The sequence below is a fragment of the Lagenorhynchus albirostris genome, chromosome 10 (genome assembly GCF_949774975.1).
Source record: "Lagenorhynchus albirostris chromosome 10, mLagAlb1.1, whole genome shotgun sequence".
Lineage (NCBI taxonomy): Eukaryota > Metazoa > Chordata > Mammalia > Artiodactyla > Delphinidae > Lagenorhynchus > Lagenorhynchus albirostris.
Window position 1 is genome coordinate 35,224,873 of NC_083104.1, and position 17,238 is coordinate 35,242,110.

Sequence of the window (17,238 nt, forward strand, 5' to 3'; positions counted from 1 at the left end):
CGAGGGAAATGATGTGTGCTGCTTCCCAGGGAATGCGGCATGGGGGGGGAGGGGCGTGTAGAGGAACCACCGGCGACACTCAGAGAGTTATGTCACCAGAGGTTAAGGACATCCAGTCTCTCCTGTCTTTGTGCTGTGGCCTGAGGGTCGTAGATGCCCAATAAAGATGTGATGAAGGACTGAATAGATGAGAAGGTGGCCTTGAGCATCCCCTCTTCACCGAGGCCCAGCACAGAAAGGCTGAGGTCCCCCAAGGTGGTTTTCTACTGGGCCAGGGCCTTGAACTCGCATTGCTCCCGGCTCAGGAAGGTTTGGTCTCAGGCTCCCTGTGACCAGGGGAAAGGTCACGTACTGAAAAACAGTACGAGGATGCTGACTGCTAGGGTTTTCGAGTCTGACTGAATGCCAGGGAAAGCCTGTATTATACAGAAACCCCAAAGTCAAATGCTAACTAAAAAATTTCGCGCGGGCTTTTATAGACCTGTGGCTTTCCTGACTGATGGAAGGTGAAGGCGGACGTGTCTGAGACACTGCTGGGCAGGGCTGAACCAGAGGGAAGGCACAGTGGGCTCAGCCCCAGCACGCGGCGAGGCAGCCAGGAAGCCGCGTGTACTGTCGGCGGTGCACCAGCGCGGGGAGTCAGGCATTAGAGAGCTGGGCTGTCTGCTTGGTGAACAAACCCTGGCCACATCCTGGTGCCCAGAAGCTAAGCATGGACCCTACCACCTACACACCACGTGAAGCACGGAGCGCTCCAGGGAGACCTGCTCAAATTGTCACTTATGATATTTTCACTTCCACTATAGACCACCTCTGACTGGTTCCAGACTGTTCACGTAAGGGTACTTTGATGGAGGCTGTAAGTGCTTTATGAGGTGAGATGATTAAGCGGGCAGATGTCTGGTCATAAACTCAGGAGAGAGCCCCTGGCAGCCCAGGGAGGGTCCTATGTTCTCCTGTTAGCATCAGATTAGTTTATAACCAAGCGTAATTCACACATGATAAATGGCAATTTTATACCTGACTTGTGGAATATTTCACGTAACGTGGAATTTATATAAGTCTGGGCTTATGGAGGTTGGCAGATCTATGTACCTAAGTCTAGTAAAATACCATTTCAGTACCTGGTCTTGGCATGAATTTGAGTGTCATGAGGCTTAACTCACACCCTCATGGACATGGTAATGTCTTACAGTTCATTTCGCTTATTATTACAAGGAAAATCCATATTTAAAATAATACCATTGTATCTCCCTAACACTTTGGGAGTTTAAACAAGTATTTTCACAAATATGCCTATCATTTTATCATTGCAACGTACCTATGAAGCAGGGAGGGCAGACATCACTCATCTCAGTGGTCCACGAGGGAACTGAGGCCCAGGTCCAGGCTAGCGCTGCCCTGCTACTCTACACTCCACAGTCAGCCTGGCCCCCAGAGTGGTGGCATAGATCTCATCATTCTTATTCTGTACAGGCTGTCTGGGCGCCAGGATGGACCATATGAGCCCGCAGGTGTCAGACAGGCAGAGCGTGGCAACCCCTGCCCAGCCAGGCATGGGGGGAGGAGGGCCAGGTTGGCACCGGGCAGCAGGAAGCCAGCACAGCACGGCAGCCCACCCCATCCTCCACCTGTCCCTGCAAAGGGCTCCACACAACCTGGGCACCCACGGAAGCCTGCTGATGAACTGGGGACAGACCAGGTGGGCAGGGCCAGTTCTGCCCGCATCAGGCCCTCCCGGTCTGGGCATGGGTCAGATCTGAGAGGGGCCAGTGGGAGGCGGTGCTCCCCTTTCTGCAGCCTCTGTATTTTGAGGAAGGTTCTCAGGATGCTTCCTAAAGGTTGGGTGGGGTGATCACTCCACCTACCACTGCTCCTCAACAAAGGATTCAACTGGGTGCAACAAGGGAGCGCTGACACCCTCTCCTAATATACACGAGGCCTTCCTTCCCCTGGCCCAGGGCAGCCTTCAATCTGCATCCCTATTTGGGGAGCTAGGAGAGGCATGTTCCCCAGCGTCACCAGTAGGGCTCAGCAGACACAGCGTACAGGTGAGGACACCCGCAGCGGTGGCCGTGTGCTCAGGGCACGGCTGTGGGGTTTCCCTCCTGTGCCTTCACAGACCCACAGTGGGTACCAGGGCACACGTTATGAACTCTGCTTTCCAGCTCAAAAAACTGAGGCACGAAGCAGCCAGGGGCCCTGCCAAGGTCACCCAGCTACTGAGTTCACATACCCACACAATTAACTCCTAGCCCTTAACATTTTAATAAGGTCTTCTTTAAAAATAAGGTTTTCCTTCCAAAATGGCAATTCTACATTTACTTCCCCACTCTCATTCAGGGGAAGGGGATGGGGGGGCCGGGGGAGGGAGGGAAGAGGACAAAGTGTTCTTAGTCTTTTGCAGTAAATGTGTGCTTGAATTTCTAAAGTGTACAGAGATCCGTGGGGAGGGTTTCTGGTCTCCTCTGCGTTAGACTTAACGAGGTTATAGGACACAAAATTTGCTACTTACATTCACTTCAGTTATAGCAATATCAACGACGCTACCAACAACAATTAAGGCATCAAAAGTGTTCCATGCATCAGTGAAATAGTGCTGTTAGAGCAAGCATTCAGAAGCCACAGAAGAGAGGAAGCACAACAGGAAAAAAAGAAGAAAAGGACAGTGTTATAAAAGGGGAACATTCTAGCATCAAGCCACCTGGCTACTTGAAAAATCACCCTAAAACAAACATGTTATAGGTACATCACTTCGGGTACTGCTTCTGACACAGCAAATGAAAACAGTTAGAGACGCCTGTCTTGCCCTGCCTACCGCTGACTCAGCTTAGCGCTGCAGAACAGTCAGTCCTCCAAAAGGTGATGTGTGTCTAAAGGCCTGGGGATCAAGCTCTACGCTACAAGGCCTCTTCTCTGCAGCTCTCGTTAGAAAACTCCTGGTTTTCAATCAAGTACGACTGGGCTCTGTGACTTGTCCAGGTGATGCAGTGCAGGGCCGGGCGGGTGTGCAGACAGAGACAGGATGGGAGGTGGCCCCGGGCGGGCACATACTCACGTCAGCTTCGCTGAGCGCCACGTCTACAATGCTGCCGATTACGATGAGGGAGTCAAACGTGTTCCAGGCATCACTAAAGTACCCCTGGACAGAGCGGGCGGGGGCAGATGTTTATGAGCACGTAGGAAGGAGAAGCCACGCTGACCACGTGGGGTCACACCCGGGCCCCGCAGCAACCACGGCAACCAGGGGGGTGGGAGGGCCAAAGGGAAGCGACCATACCGTCCACCGGTGCAGAGGGACACGGGGCAGGGCACCTGCATGTGTGAGAGAGGCCACGGGCGCATGGACCCACACACACACCACACACACAGACACACACACACCACACACAGACAGACACACCACACAGACACACACACACCACACACAGACACACACCACACACACACACCACACACACAGACACACACAGACACACCACACACACACACACCACACACACACACACCACACACAGACACACACACCACACACACACACACAGACACACACACCATACACACACACACCACACGCACACACACACCACACACAGACACAGACACACCACACACAGACACCACACACACAGACACACACACACCACACACAGACACACCACAGAGACACACACACCACACACACACACACACACCACAGACACACACACACACCACACACACACACCACACACACAGACACACACGCACACCACACACAGACACACCACACAGAGACACACACCACACACACACACACCACACACATAGACACACACACCACACACAGACACACACCACACAGACACACACACCACACACACAGACACAGACACACCACACACACACACGCCACACACACAGACACACACACCACACACGCCACACACAGACACACACCACACACAACACACACACACACACACACCACACACACACCACACACACACACACACACACCACACACACACACACACCACACACACACACACCACACACACCACACACACAGACACACACACACAGACACACACACACACCACACGACACACACACCACACGACGCAGACCGTGGCCCTGGGCAGCACTGAACCAAGCTAAGTACCTGCAGGACAGAGCGAGGCACCTGGTGGCCCTGCCCTGGCATCCAAGGTCACAACCCCAACCCCTCGCTGCTGAGGGAGGAGAAGGCCCTCCTACTCCTCGTATGGGGTCCCCAGTCACCTCCTTCTCTTCTTCCACATCAAGACCACTATGACCGGCGTTTCACACCTTCTCACTGCTGTGCCCTTGAAACAAACCAGTATCCCTGCCCCTCCTCGACAGTCCAAGTACTGCAAAGGGTGTGCCCCGCGGCAGCATGTCCTCACAGAGCTCTCGGTCTAAAGGGACGTGAAGGCTTACAGGGAGACAGGCCAGCGACGCACGCCGTCTAAGGCAGAGGTGTGGCCTGTAGGGCTGCGGGATCAGTGCACAGAAGGTCTCACGGGGAAGGAGCGCTCAGGGACGGTGATGATGCTCGAGTGCTCCCCCTGGCCCCCAGAGCAGCCCCTATCTCCTGATAGGCTCCTTTTTCCTCTCCAGCTCTGGCTTCCCTCCCCTCCCTCTGCATCCTCCAGGCTGAGCGGACTCCTTTCCATCCCTCAAACCACCACCAGGTTCTTGCCCAACTCCTGAGGCCTCTGTGATCCCGGCCTCCCCACCCCAACTCTACCTGCCCACGTCCACTTGACACTCAGCTCAAATGCCAATGCCCTGATGGCATGTTTTCAGATCCTCCTGACTTATACCTCCCATCCTGGGGACTCCGAATGTCTCTCAGGTCTTGATCACTGAATCTGGGGCCTCTGCCCGCAGGTCTACCCCATGGAAGACCCTCTGAGGATGAGGACTGTGCTGACTGCTCTGTCCCCTCCTCCACTAATCCCACCACCCAGCCCGGAGCCGTGAGCCCACATAGTGCTTGACACGTGGCAAGGCCTCCTCCTTCCACCACCTTGCACCCTCCTGGTCATTCAGCTCTGCCCTATTCTTGTTATTTCAGGTCCTTGTATCTTGTTGAAGGTACAACATCCCTACGACCGTGACTTACAAATCTGTACGTACATGGCATACATTTTGCATCCTCTTCTGGGCTCAGCACAGTAGGTGCTAAATTACTGCCTGCTGTCTCCTGATACCCCCCAGGAAGCCCTCAGTCGGAGGGGGTGGTGGGGAGAACAGTGCACGGAGGCTTCTGGTTGCAAGGTCAACGACTGTCTGCAAATCAACTGCATCTTTTCAACAAGCCAGGATGCGTTGTGGAAATAAAAATTCAGGTCTGAATCATATAAAAAGGGGCCCAGTGTGCTTACAACGGGGTACACTTAGTGCTGGATCAAGAACACCAGAACAGAAGGTGCTTTGAAGTGTCAGATCCCATGAATTGATCAAGTGCAGGCCCAGAGGAAGCCACTGCAGAGCCCCAGCCTTTTACAACACTATGGAGAATGTGGACACGCTGGCTGTTCCAACAGCCGGAGGAGGGATGTTTGTTCTAATCACTGTTAATCACCCCAGGTGCATTTATGGGGGACCTGTAACGCTGACTCAGGGTTTGAGATTTTAAAAAAATTTCATCTTAAATAATGTAAGATTTTCCCAACCAACTGCCACGACTTCTGACCCTGCGCCCGCCCCCCCGACCCCTCACCATCTCCTCTCTCCTCCTCTCCCACAATCCCAGCACCTCTCATAGTTACTTACCCTCACGGACTGACTGCCACCCTCCCAGACCCCTCTGTTGGCCCTCTAACAAGTAAACAAAAGCTCGCCTGCACCAGCTCTGATGATCTGTGATAAATGTCTAATGGGAGCGTCTGCTTAATAAAGACAACGTCTCACTCCTTACAGCTTCTCTTCTCAAGATGTGGGACTCTTGGCTGGCAAAACAGGAGAGGCAGTGTCCACAGTGAGGACACGACTGGTGCCCCTCAGGAAGCCGGCTGTGCTGGTCAGAGAGGAGACCCAGAGCCTGCACCAGGACGTAAAGGCACATTCTGCTTCCCTCCCCGAGGACAACGCCAAACCAAAGTCAGCTGGACCACGTGGTGTGCTGAGTGCCGCCGTCGTACCCGGGTTGTGAGAACACAGCATTGGCTCTTAAATTATCTGCATCACTACGAGTGGTAACACACAGTGGGCTGACTGGCGGCCTGGCCACAGAGCATGCTCTGAGGTGCGGAGCCTGTCCTCTTCCTCATGGATTTAACAGCAACTCAGAACTGCAGAGACAATGGTGAGCCTTTCCCTCTCCTCTAGAGAGGAACTGATGCCTTAGAAACGCGTGGTCATCAGTAACAACTGGGGCTCTAGGGCACAGAGAGCAGTGAAGACCCGCTGTCCCTCCTGTCCTGTCCCACACCACAGGCCCTGCCCCCCTCTTGCTACAGTCCATCCTTCACCAGAGGCCACGCCCACCACCATTCAGGGCACTGCATGCCCCTCTTGCCTACTTGAGACTTTATTCCTGAATAGCGCCTCTGTCTCTGTGTGTCTCTGTGTCTCTGTCTCTCCAGAACGATCAGTATTCACCTGTGGATCAGTCCTACCGGCCTGCAAGCTATTCTCCAACCGGCCCATCCTGGCCCCCTGCGGTGTATAAAGTCACTTCAAATCAACACGATAGGGGCTTGATGTTTGGGGTCCTGGAACTCTTTGGTAATCTCCTCAACACCCTCTCTGGAGGGTCCACTGCACTCACAGAGTTGTGCCCAAATTCTAGAGGGTTCCTGGACTGACACCCTCATCTAGGCGACAGGAGGCTTGAGTGGCTGCAGGTGGCTGGAATCACAGGCTCTGGCCAGATGGCTTGCTAGGGGTCCCAGGGAGGCAGAAAATGCCAGCCCCCCCGCCTTCTTCCCACATCCTGTTTCCCTGTTTAGTAGCCTCCTAGGTAATAAAGTCACTGTCAAGTGAGTATGACTCAGCCCCACCCCTTTCCCATCAAAGCCACCGCAGCGTCTGGGTAACCAGAAGGTTACGGCTTCTAGCACGGCGCCCACCTGCATGCTCTCTCCTCTTGGCCAGTCACAAGAGGGTCTCCTACAACCGAATGTGGAGGCCAGGGCCCCTCAGGTGGAGCCAGCAGTCCCTACCAGTCTGGCCACAGTTGGCCCGTATTACTTTTGGAACAGCCTCACCCATTGGAAAGGATCAAGCAAGTCAGCCACACGCAATAGCATTTATTACTCGGAAACACTTCTGAGTCTGGGAATTTAAAATCATAACCCAGACTAATGTGGGCTTAGGGCCAGGAAGTTCCCTGGTTTCTAAGAACTCTATCTTGATTGTCCATTAACATAATCTCCAGCTAGACTATAGGCTCCTGGAAGGAGAGCTGGACCCCCAGCCAGGATAGAGCATGGGCTTGGCACATGGTGGGCAGCGAGGTCTATGCAATGCAAACAAGAGAAGCAGCCCAAGTCCGGGATCTTTTCGCTGCCCGGCCTTTTGGGGTTTACTGAGGCAGCCGGATCACTTACCAGTTTCTGCCAGGGACTGTCTGGGAAGCATCTGACCCAAGGGATGACCCACAGTGCCAACTCTGGGTGGAAACTGTAACTGACAGCTTTCTAACCAGCATAAGCCCTTCCAAAGGTCAAGTGGAGGCTTAAAGAAAAATACGTTCACTTTTGGCCACTCTGCTCTGCCCACGTCTCCTGTGATAGAAAAGCCAGTAGGGCCTGATGACAAGAGGCTGCACCCACAGGTTCATCCATCCATTCCTTTCTTCCTTCCACCACTTCCCATGGAGTAACCAGCATGTAGCAGGTATCACGTGAGACAAACACCACCCAACCTTGAGCAGCTGCTCATCAGCTAACGGAGAGGGAGACACGGAGGGTACTGATGTTGACAGTGCACAGTGAGCATCTAACAGGAGCACGTGGGAAGGGGAGCGCCGGCCCTGGCTGGGCTGGGGGACACTGTGACGGAGGAGCCCACATTCCAGACAGGCCTTAAAAGGTAACAAGGTGGAAAAAGGGCTTCCAGACACAGAAGCACGGGCCACGGAAAGGTCCCGCATGGTCACAGTGGGGATGGGGTGCAGAGGAGGAACGGCTGGGAGCGCGCGGCCGGAAATGAGGCAGAGATGTAAGTGCGCTAGTGTTTGGTGCAGAACTTTGAATATTCGACTGTGAAATTACCTTTTCTTTTCATACAACAGGTGGCACGGCCAGCTTTCAGTTTACAAAGGGAGTGTGTGGAAGATGAAGGGGGGCGCTGAGGCCAGAGGCAGGAGATGGTTCAGCGGTCAAGGAATGCAAGAGGAAGGAGGGCCGCGGAGGCTGGGGTGAGACGAGCTGGCCACCGAGGCCCAGGGCGTGCACGCGTCTCACCAGGGGAGAAGGGGACCAGGAGGGAGCTCCGGGATACCCCGGCCTTGAAAGGACAGGCTGAGCCCATGAAGGAGTCTGACATCAAGTTCTAGTTAAGGAGAGTTAATATTTCCCCTCAAGCGTTATTTGGCATTAAAATGAATCACTGAGATACATTTATGATATATATATATATATGTGATCACTGAAGAACTGAAAAGATAGTGTCACGGTTCCTTCCCAGGAGGCACAGAATGTGCTCCAGGAAAATTGCTGGGGCTGATAGAGCAGCCTTATTCCTGCCAGGGACCCTGGGGAGGGAGTGCTGTCCTGGGAGGCATATGGGTGACCCAGTGTCCACGACACATCCGCTCTGCACAGAAGCACGAGGACAGCACGAAAGCACTTTCTTCTTTCCCCAAACCCAGTAACTCTCAACGTTTTCCAAGCTCAAGTGGCTAGGCAGGTAAATTCGACATTTTCAAGGCACAGTTGACGCCTGAACCATGTGGCTTTGAACTGTGCGTGTCCACATACACACGGATGCTTTTCAAGAGTAAATACCACGGCCCTACGTGGTCTGTGGTTGGATGAATCAGTGGGTGCAGAGGAACCTCGGAGAGGGAGCGGCGGCTCTAAGCAATACTCAGATTAACCCGCGTGTTGTTCAAGGTCAAGGGTAGAACCAAGACCAAAGCGCTTCGAGGTCTGAGCCCTGGGAACAAAGCGCGGCTCCCTGAGGAAAAGCCCACACGGAGGCGGGTCACGGACTTGAGCAGGCGCTGGACAAAGCACCAGATGGGCGGCTTCCGGAAGCACAAAGAAGGAACCTCAGGCAAATCAGAAGTGCTCCTTAGACCTACAGGAGCCAGGACTTTGGACAAAGCCCTTCTTCTTCAACCTCCCTCCTTGCAGCAAGAGAATTCACTTGAGAAGCCCAGCAGCTGCCCCTTGGGAGCACTGGAGGGGAAGGCCAGGGGAACGGGACTTGGTTCTTATCTACACCATGGCCCACCTTTCAAAACCCCAGGGCGGCTCCGTCGCTCCAAGTGCACGAGCTCGATGCCCGATGGGTGGGTCTTCCCTGGGGAGCCGACACAACCCACTGCGCAGCCTGTTTGCTCGGCCCTCATTCCTTGTCTCTTTGGCGTCTCACCACCTTCCATGCTTGCCTAACCCACACTCAAAACAACTTTTCTCCTGGAGTGATCCCACCTCCCCACCAGGGAAGCTCCCAGCTCGGACCACATCCCTCTCAATGTGTTCTCACTCAGGAGGCCCCCTTTACCAGTCAGGCCCTTAGAGTATAAAAGGAGTCAGGTTCCTCCACGCGTTTGAACCCTGCCTCCTATGATGCCTTCTCACCTCCCAGGAAGGATTGTAACTTCACCCTCTGTATTTCTATTACAAAACAGCTGCAACCCCGTCTCTCCTGACAGATGCTGACACGTTCTCCCAGAACATGCACCCCTCACTGTGGAGAACACAGCCCCAAAGGACCCTGCGACAGAGCTCCCCAGGAGAGACACAGACCTTCTTAGATGAAGTTTATGGGCCGGGTTCCCGGCCCTCTGTCCCTCTGGCCATCTCCTCACAGAGAGGCTTCCTTCTGCCACCTTTGCAACACGCCTCCTCAGCCCCCCTGCCCCTCTGACGGGTAGGAGGGCCTCACTGACTTCTTTGTGGATGACTACTCGCCTGGCCTTGCTTTGCTAACACCAGAGAGGAGATAGGAGAGTCAGGAAGCGTTTTAAGAAGAGCTTTGCTTCTAGGTGAAATGACTCTCTCCGGCTCCTCCAGACACACCGTCACAACACCAAATCCATCTGCTTCGCAAATGCAGTGACGGTGCCCCTCAAGCGTAGAGGCGCTGCTATTGCTGTTTTAAAATTTCTCTCACTTGTAATCTGAGGTTGTCTTCTGCTGTGAAAATACCTTGTGGAGGAAAACTACGAAGCGGCACAATTTCTAGCGGAAATCGCTCATTTAAAAACTCTGATCGATCAGTACTGACTATAAGTTAGCTACTCATTTCCCCTCAGCCTCACCAGCCTGTTCACACACCACTGAACTCTCCTCTCAGGTTTGGTAACAGTGGTTCACCGGACACAGCCGCTGACAGTGCACACGCAGACACACACGGACTCACACACATGCCGGGGGAAATGTGCCTTCTCAGAGCTTAATCACCAGGCAGGGCAAGACATGGCAAGGGGATCTAGGAAATGTTGCATAGATACGTGCCATGTCGCCTTGATCAAGTGCTTTTGGAGTTCTTACTCTGCAACCTTTCCATCAGTCCAGACAAATGTTGATCAAGGACGGAAAGGGGAAAGGGAAGCAAACCAAAAATCTCAAAGGATATTCAGAAGAGTTTGGTGGGGGCAGGGAAGAAGGGGCATGTGTGGAGATATGGACAAGTCACAGTAATTAGCATCTGGCCATGCAAAAATGCCAGGTTTGACCCCACTGCAATCACCCCGATCGATCACTTACAAGCGTCCTTTCTTTTTTGTCCACAAAGAGCTGATAAAGATTGCATAGGAATTAATTCAAATTAAAGATAGGAACAGTTCTAAATTAGAATTCCACTTACGGATGGAGTATGTGAACCCATCATTTCATAATCCGAGTCTTACTTAAATTAGTGTTGTCAGATACCTTACACCCTGATGAACAGACACTGGGGTCACTGAACTCATTCTCTAACTCTGATGGGTGGAGCCTTTGCTAGAAAAGAAACTGAGGGTCAAATGTGTCACAGCTCGGCCAGGATCTGCTCCTCTGTCTAGGGTTTTAGGATGAGGAAACATCACCACTTGATGATGGGGATGGTGGTCGTCATCGTAACAGTCCTGACACGTCTACAGCGTGGGGCTACATGCCGAGCGCTCTTGTAAGCGTGGCACACAGAGTGATTCTTACTCCTCCAAACTGCCCTAGGAAGTAGGACTACTAGAGCCCTCATTCCATGGGTGAGGAAATGGAGGCACAGAGCAGTGAAGTATCGACAGCTTGCTTGGGGATTTGAGTCCAGTCTGGTCCCAGAATGGTGCGTGCTCTTCGACACTATACTATCTGTCTCTTACGCTACAGACGTTGACAACTGTGGACCGGACTCAGTCTGTCCTAAAGGAGACATAACACGCAGAGCAGTCCAACACAGTTTAAAATGCTCGTGTCTTGTTTTGTCTTAAAGTCAAGTGAAATTTTCCTAAATTAAACAAACGCAAGATGGTATGGCTGTGAGAGGTCTGCAGCTGGTAGAATTTTCCATAAAAGGTGAAAAAGATGCTGTGGACCAAGAACAAAGAAAACCAAAGTCTTTATGCTGGCAATGTAGCAGTAAAATCAGGGCCGAATTACTCCTGACGGGTTATGCGAAAACAATGTCTCCAATGCTCAAGTAAGGAGGCGAGTTTCCTTGAGACAGTCTGACACACGCTCTTCTAGAAACAGAAAATCAGGTTTCAAAACAATCTCCATTCTGCAAATTCCTAATTCTCTCTTCTTCTTTTTCTCAGAATTGTTTTTGCGAGGTCTTGTTTTCGCAGATTTATTTTCTCATGTGTACACAGATGCCCTCATCAGATTTTAACGTTCTCGGGTGATAACCTAGTTAACGGCCAGAACAATTCAGCATAATCCAAGAACACGAGACTAACGGGAAGTGGGTGACTCTTTGGAGTGATTCAGCTACAGCCTTTGACAGTGGGTTCAGCAACTCACCTTAGGTTTAAATGCAATGACTTTCAAAACCATCTCGACGGTGAACACCCCGGTGAACACCATGTTCAGGATGTCCATGGCGTCATTAAACATCTTGGACTGCTCGTAGTGCTGCGGATGGAAGCAGAGGCACGGTTCTCGGGGGTCCACTCCGGACTCGCAAAAGGAGGCTCCCCAGCCCACCACCCCCTGCAGGCGTCCGTCCGCCTGCCTCACGGGCAGCGAGGCAACCTCCCCGGTCCAGCCCCCTCTCCCGGTGATTCCACTGACCCTGCGAGGGCACATGGTTGGCCCCCCACAAAGCGCAGGGGGCCCTGACAAGATGAGGGTGACCAAACGATGAAGGGGAAAGACATCCACTTCCTCTGCTCGGAATAAAGGGAATCCACCCTTTCTCCCAGCAGGGTTTCTACTCAGGGCCTTGACCCAGGCAGAATGCAGAACACACCCACAGGTCTATGGACAAAAGTAGGACTCGGTTAGGATACATTATACGCCATTTAGGCCTACATTCAATCAAAGGCACTGTTATCATCTTGCCTTCGTGCTTTTCCCTACATCAGCAGAGGGTCCTCATTCATAAGGAATTCGTAAATTTAAGGAAAGGGCCAGAAAACGTACCCTTGGCTGTCTTTACACTCATCTCCCAGACAGCACTGGGAGTTGGTTTGATTTGCTCAAGTTCTTAGAGCCAGTGGGAAACTGAATCTAGACCTTGGCCACTCTTGTCCTAGTGCAATATCCACTAGACAGACAGCGCAAGGGCTGGAAACGCTCACTGTCAATACCGCTCTGTAATCCAATGTGGCCAGTTGAAGTGAGCTGCCTTCCTCGCCCCCAGGGAGCCAAGAGTCGCTGTCAGGCAGGTCAAACTCAGTACTCCACGGACCAGAAGACTCCCCACTGCCACGCTGAGAGTGACTTGAGGACAGGAATGACACTCTGGGGCAGGCCCAGAGCGAAGTGCCGGACACAAATTACCCAGCACAAACTTCGTTTCCCACTTTACCAATCGACAAAGCCAGGCTCGGGGGATTTAAATAACTTGCCCCGGGTCACCCGGCTGCTAAGGAGTCAAGTCAGGATTGAAGACCCCGCCTGTTCATTTCCACACAGACAGAGCTTTAGTCCACAACCACTCCCTGGCCACAGAAGCCCACAGCAAAGGTTCACAGGCCTGCAAGCCACGCTAGGGCTCCCGAGGAATGGCACTTATGGTCACGCTGTACAGTCTCTCACGCAGAAGAGTGACTGTAAACTCCCGCCATGGCAACTGTTAGCCAGAATGCGAGTCTGGCCAAACTACAGCCCAGACTCGTCAGATAATCAAACCCTTCCTCCTGTGAGGGGGCGGCATTCCACCCTCAGGATTTGGGGCACGGGGCTGCACCGAAGGCCCGGACGGGATCCACGCGGCTGTCTCCATTTTTACCTGCATGGCCAAGCAGAGTGTGTTGAGCATGATGAGGACAAACATCATGTACTCGAAAGGCGAGGAGTTCACCACGTACCAGAACTTGTACTGGTAGGGGTTTTTGGGGATGTATCTTCGCAAGGGACGTGCTTTCAAGGCGTATTCAACACACTGACGCTGCAAGGGCAGAAAAGAGCAACGGGGATCCTGAGCACGTCTATGGAAGAAGGACACAGTTCCCGTCTGCCCTGAAAAGCTGGCGCACACCTACCGGGAGGGAGCGAGAACGAGGGGGAACCGCCCGCGCAACCCGCACAGGTACCACTCAGCATCACTGACAAAGGGCCCCCAGCTCCATCACCTCATGTGGTCCTCACAGCAGCCTTTGAGGGTAAGCAGAGCACCCAGTTTGCTTCCATTTCGCTTATTAGAAGACTGAGGTCCGGCGATGCACTAAGCAGAGATGCAAAGCCTTGACCCATGTCTTATCCCTGCCCTTTCTTGATGCTGGTGGAGTACAACTGTAGTTCTCCTGCCCAGGGAAGGAAGCCAAGTAACGAGAGGCAAGGAAATCCTCAAGAACCAGAGGGGCTGGGCTGACTCCCTGAGATTGGAGGTCCCATGGCTGCTCCAGGATGGACCCATACAAGACGCCTACCAGAAGCCAGAACGAGCATGGTAACCCTAAGTGTCTAATGGTGAGTGAGCTGTGTGTCTGTCTGAGAGCTGTAGAGGCTCAGGAGCTTGTCGTGTTCATCTTAGAACCCCCAGGACATGGTCCGTGATGATGGCCGGAGCACTGCCCCGCCCACTGATGCTGGGGCCGAGACCGGTCCACCCTTTGCAGCAAGCCCAGAGAGCCTCCAGCCCCGAAAGCCTTTTCAGCATCATACCCTACTTGCTCCTAGGCCCAGACCAACCACAGGCTCTCTCTGTCCAGGACCTGGCCCCGCTGTGACCTCACATGCTGACTCTTGGGACCCCTGACTGGAGCCTATCCTGGACCTCGTGGTGACCTAGTTTCAGCTCTGGTTCCGCCTGGGTCTTGCCCTGACACTCTTCTTCCTTGGCGGGGGTCGGGAGGGGTGAAGAGCTGGGCCAGGCCTCCCTCAGACCGTCACTGATAAAATCTGCAGGGACGCCCTGACAACTCACAGCAATGTCTTCCTATAAACCAAGCTGTCCTCGTGTTTCCCCCAGTGGAGATGCTGCAGCCCGAGACAGACGGCCTCACCATGCACGGCGACTTCCCGCCAGGAAGCCCAGGCTGGCAGTGATTCTTGCTCTCTATGTAATCATCCAACGGAGATGGCTACTGATAGAGGGCCTGGGGGAAACTCCCAGAACAGAATCTCGATCTCACAGACTATTTTTACAGCTGAAAAAGACCTTTAAAAGTGACTCCTTAATGCCCTCAATTTAGGGGGACAGCCCAGACAGGAGGTGGAGGCGCACCCACAGTCACAGAGCAGGTGCAGGCAGAACAGGACCAGACAGGTCTCCTGGCCCCCTCGCATCATCACACGATCAGAGCCAAAGGCCCCTGCGCCTAACAGACTGGTTAAAACAAGGTGCTAGATCAAGAGAGTGATGCCAGTGCAACCTTAGTCCCAAGTTTAAAGTTAGCGACTTTCCCAGTGGTGTGATAGGGTACTTCCTCCTAAGTCAATGGTTCTCAACCAGGGCACATTTGACAATGTCTGGAGATATTTCTGGAGCGGGAATGAGGGTGGGGGGCAGAAGGTGCTACTGGAATCTAGTGGGGAGAGGCCAGGGAGGCTTCTCAACCATGCACCGCAAGCGTAACGAAGAATTATCCAGCCTCAAATGTCAGTAGTCCCGAGGTTGAGGAGATAAAAGGCTGTCCCTTGGGAGGGACTGTGCGAGCGTCACTGGGTGCTTCCTGGCCCCAGGCCACACCATCCTACGTGACTCTGAGCTGTCACTAGTGGGCCATGACCACAGAAGGTGGCCTAGGTATCCTGACTTCTCACTCAAATGTCTGCGGGTAAATTTCAAAATTACAGCCTAATCTGCATCTGGGAAACTAACGCTCCCCACTGATGACTCACAGTGGCTGAGAGTGTGCTGAGCAGGGCCCAAGCCCCAGGGAGAGAGAGCAGGCGGGCACCCTTCTCAACACGCGGGAAGCTGTCAAAAGAGAAATCGGTCCTCTTTGGCTCAAGGGACAGAAGCCCGAACAGTGCGTGACTCTAACCTGATTTTTGTCCAGCTCACAGTTCTTATACTCTTTCTCCCCCTGCTCCTGAAATGTGACGATGACGAAGCCCACAAAGATGTTCATCATGAAGAACGCTACGATGATGATGTAGATGATGAAGAAGATGGAGATCTCCACACGGTAGTTGTAGATGGGGCCGACGTTCTCTCCGTTCGAGTCGATGGCCTTGTACAGCAACCTGGAGAGCAGAGGATCCAGTGAGCACCAGTGCCGCTCAGCCAGCAGCCCAGCCCCGCTAGCTTCTGATCACCTCTGCGGGCACGGACGGTCGGACCCCTCGCTGGGAGCCCACCCCAAGGCCCCGGGACACGTGGAGGTCCCTCAGGAAGCCTCTGGGGCATTAGGCCGATCAGCCCGGCACCTGGCGGAGGGAACACCTGGGATATATTTGTTGACTGATTGCTCTGAAGACTGGAAAAGATTTTACAAATACCCAATAATGCTCCTTTCTAGTCACAGACAGAACACAGGAAGGACGTCACATGGAAGACACTGGCGGAACTGAAAGCTGTAAACGCAAGACAACGAGCGAGCGGCCAGGGCATTTCCAAAGAACTACGAGAGGTTCCCCAAACTGAAACAAGCACTAAAATTAAATGTGCCAGGCAGAACTCTGAGCAGAAAGAGGGGCAATTACTGCAACAGCCTCCAATTCAATGTATGCTCGTTCTGATGCAGATTCAGCCCTTCCAGGCACCCACCCGAGCCGTGCACTGTGCTAGGTGCTTTCACATCCATCTGGAAAGGTGGACATACGGTCGTCCCTGTCTTACAGAAGCTCAGAGAGGGATCTAAGTGCCAAGGTCACAGTCCTGGGGACAGAGCAGGAGTTGAGCCCACCTCGCCTGAGCCCCGAGCCCCAAGTCTGTTCATTTCCCTGCCATCCCTGGTGGCAGCTGCCGCCCAGCTTTACTAAAGCGCAGGGTTTAAACCCTGAGACCACAGCTCGTGCCTCTGTGGAGTGCAGGCTCTCACTCTATGCCCCTCTTCTCGCAGGACCGACCCACCAATGAACAAGCCCCACCCCACTGTCCTTCTACTTCGCAGACACCCCACACACCCAGAGAGTCCTGCCAGCCTGTCCACCCTCCTCTGGGCACGAGAACTTGACACTGAGAACTCTATCAACATATATGTGTTCTGGTGGCAGGAGCTGGGGGTCCATCAGAGAGCAGAGCACAACAAAGGTACAAGAGCTCTCCTTTTGTATTCGACCTTCTTCCTTCTTTCCACTTTTCTCACCTCACCCATCAAATCCTAGCCATCCCTCAGGACCCTGTGCTGCATGTCTCTGACACACCAGGACCCTCCTGCTTGGCCTGGCTGACGACACTGACTAAACGTGGGCTTTGAGAGGGGAAACCGCATCTAGACAGCTCTGCTTCTTCCACGGGGCGTAGTACAGCATGTTGCATGGAGCTGGTATCAGGAGCCCACTTTATGAACGAGCCAGC

At 53.3% G+C, this 17,238-nt stretch overlaps 1 protein-coding gene across 3 annotated transcripts in view; it reads right to left on the reverse strand.

Annotated features, from left to right (window-relative positions):
* CACNA1D (calcium voltage-gated channel subunit alpha1 D) overlaps nt 1–17,238 on the reverse strand; it is a 318,418-nt gene that overhangs the window by 46,117 nt on the left and 255,063 nt on the right. For all 3 annotated transcript variants that reach the window (XM_060161573.1, XM_060161575.1, XM_060161574.1), the window contains 4 exons: nt 15,761–15,962; nt 13,561–13,719; nt 12,129–12,239; nt 3,059–3,142 (listed from right to left, as the gene is read on the reverse strand). In XM_060161573.1, the coding sequence (XP_060017556.1) occupies nt 3,059–3,142; nt 12,129–12,239; nt 13,561–13,719; nt 15,761–15,962 (556 nt within the window). The remainder of the gene's footprint in view (nt 1–3,058; nt 3,143–12,128; nt 12,240–13,560; nt 13,720–15,760; nt 15,963–17,238) is intronic.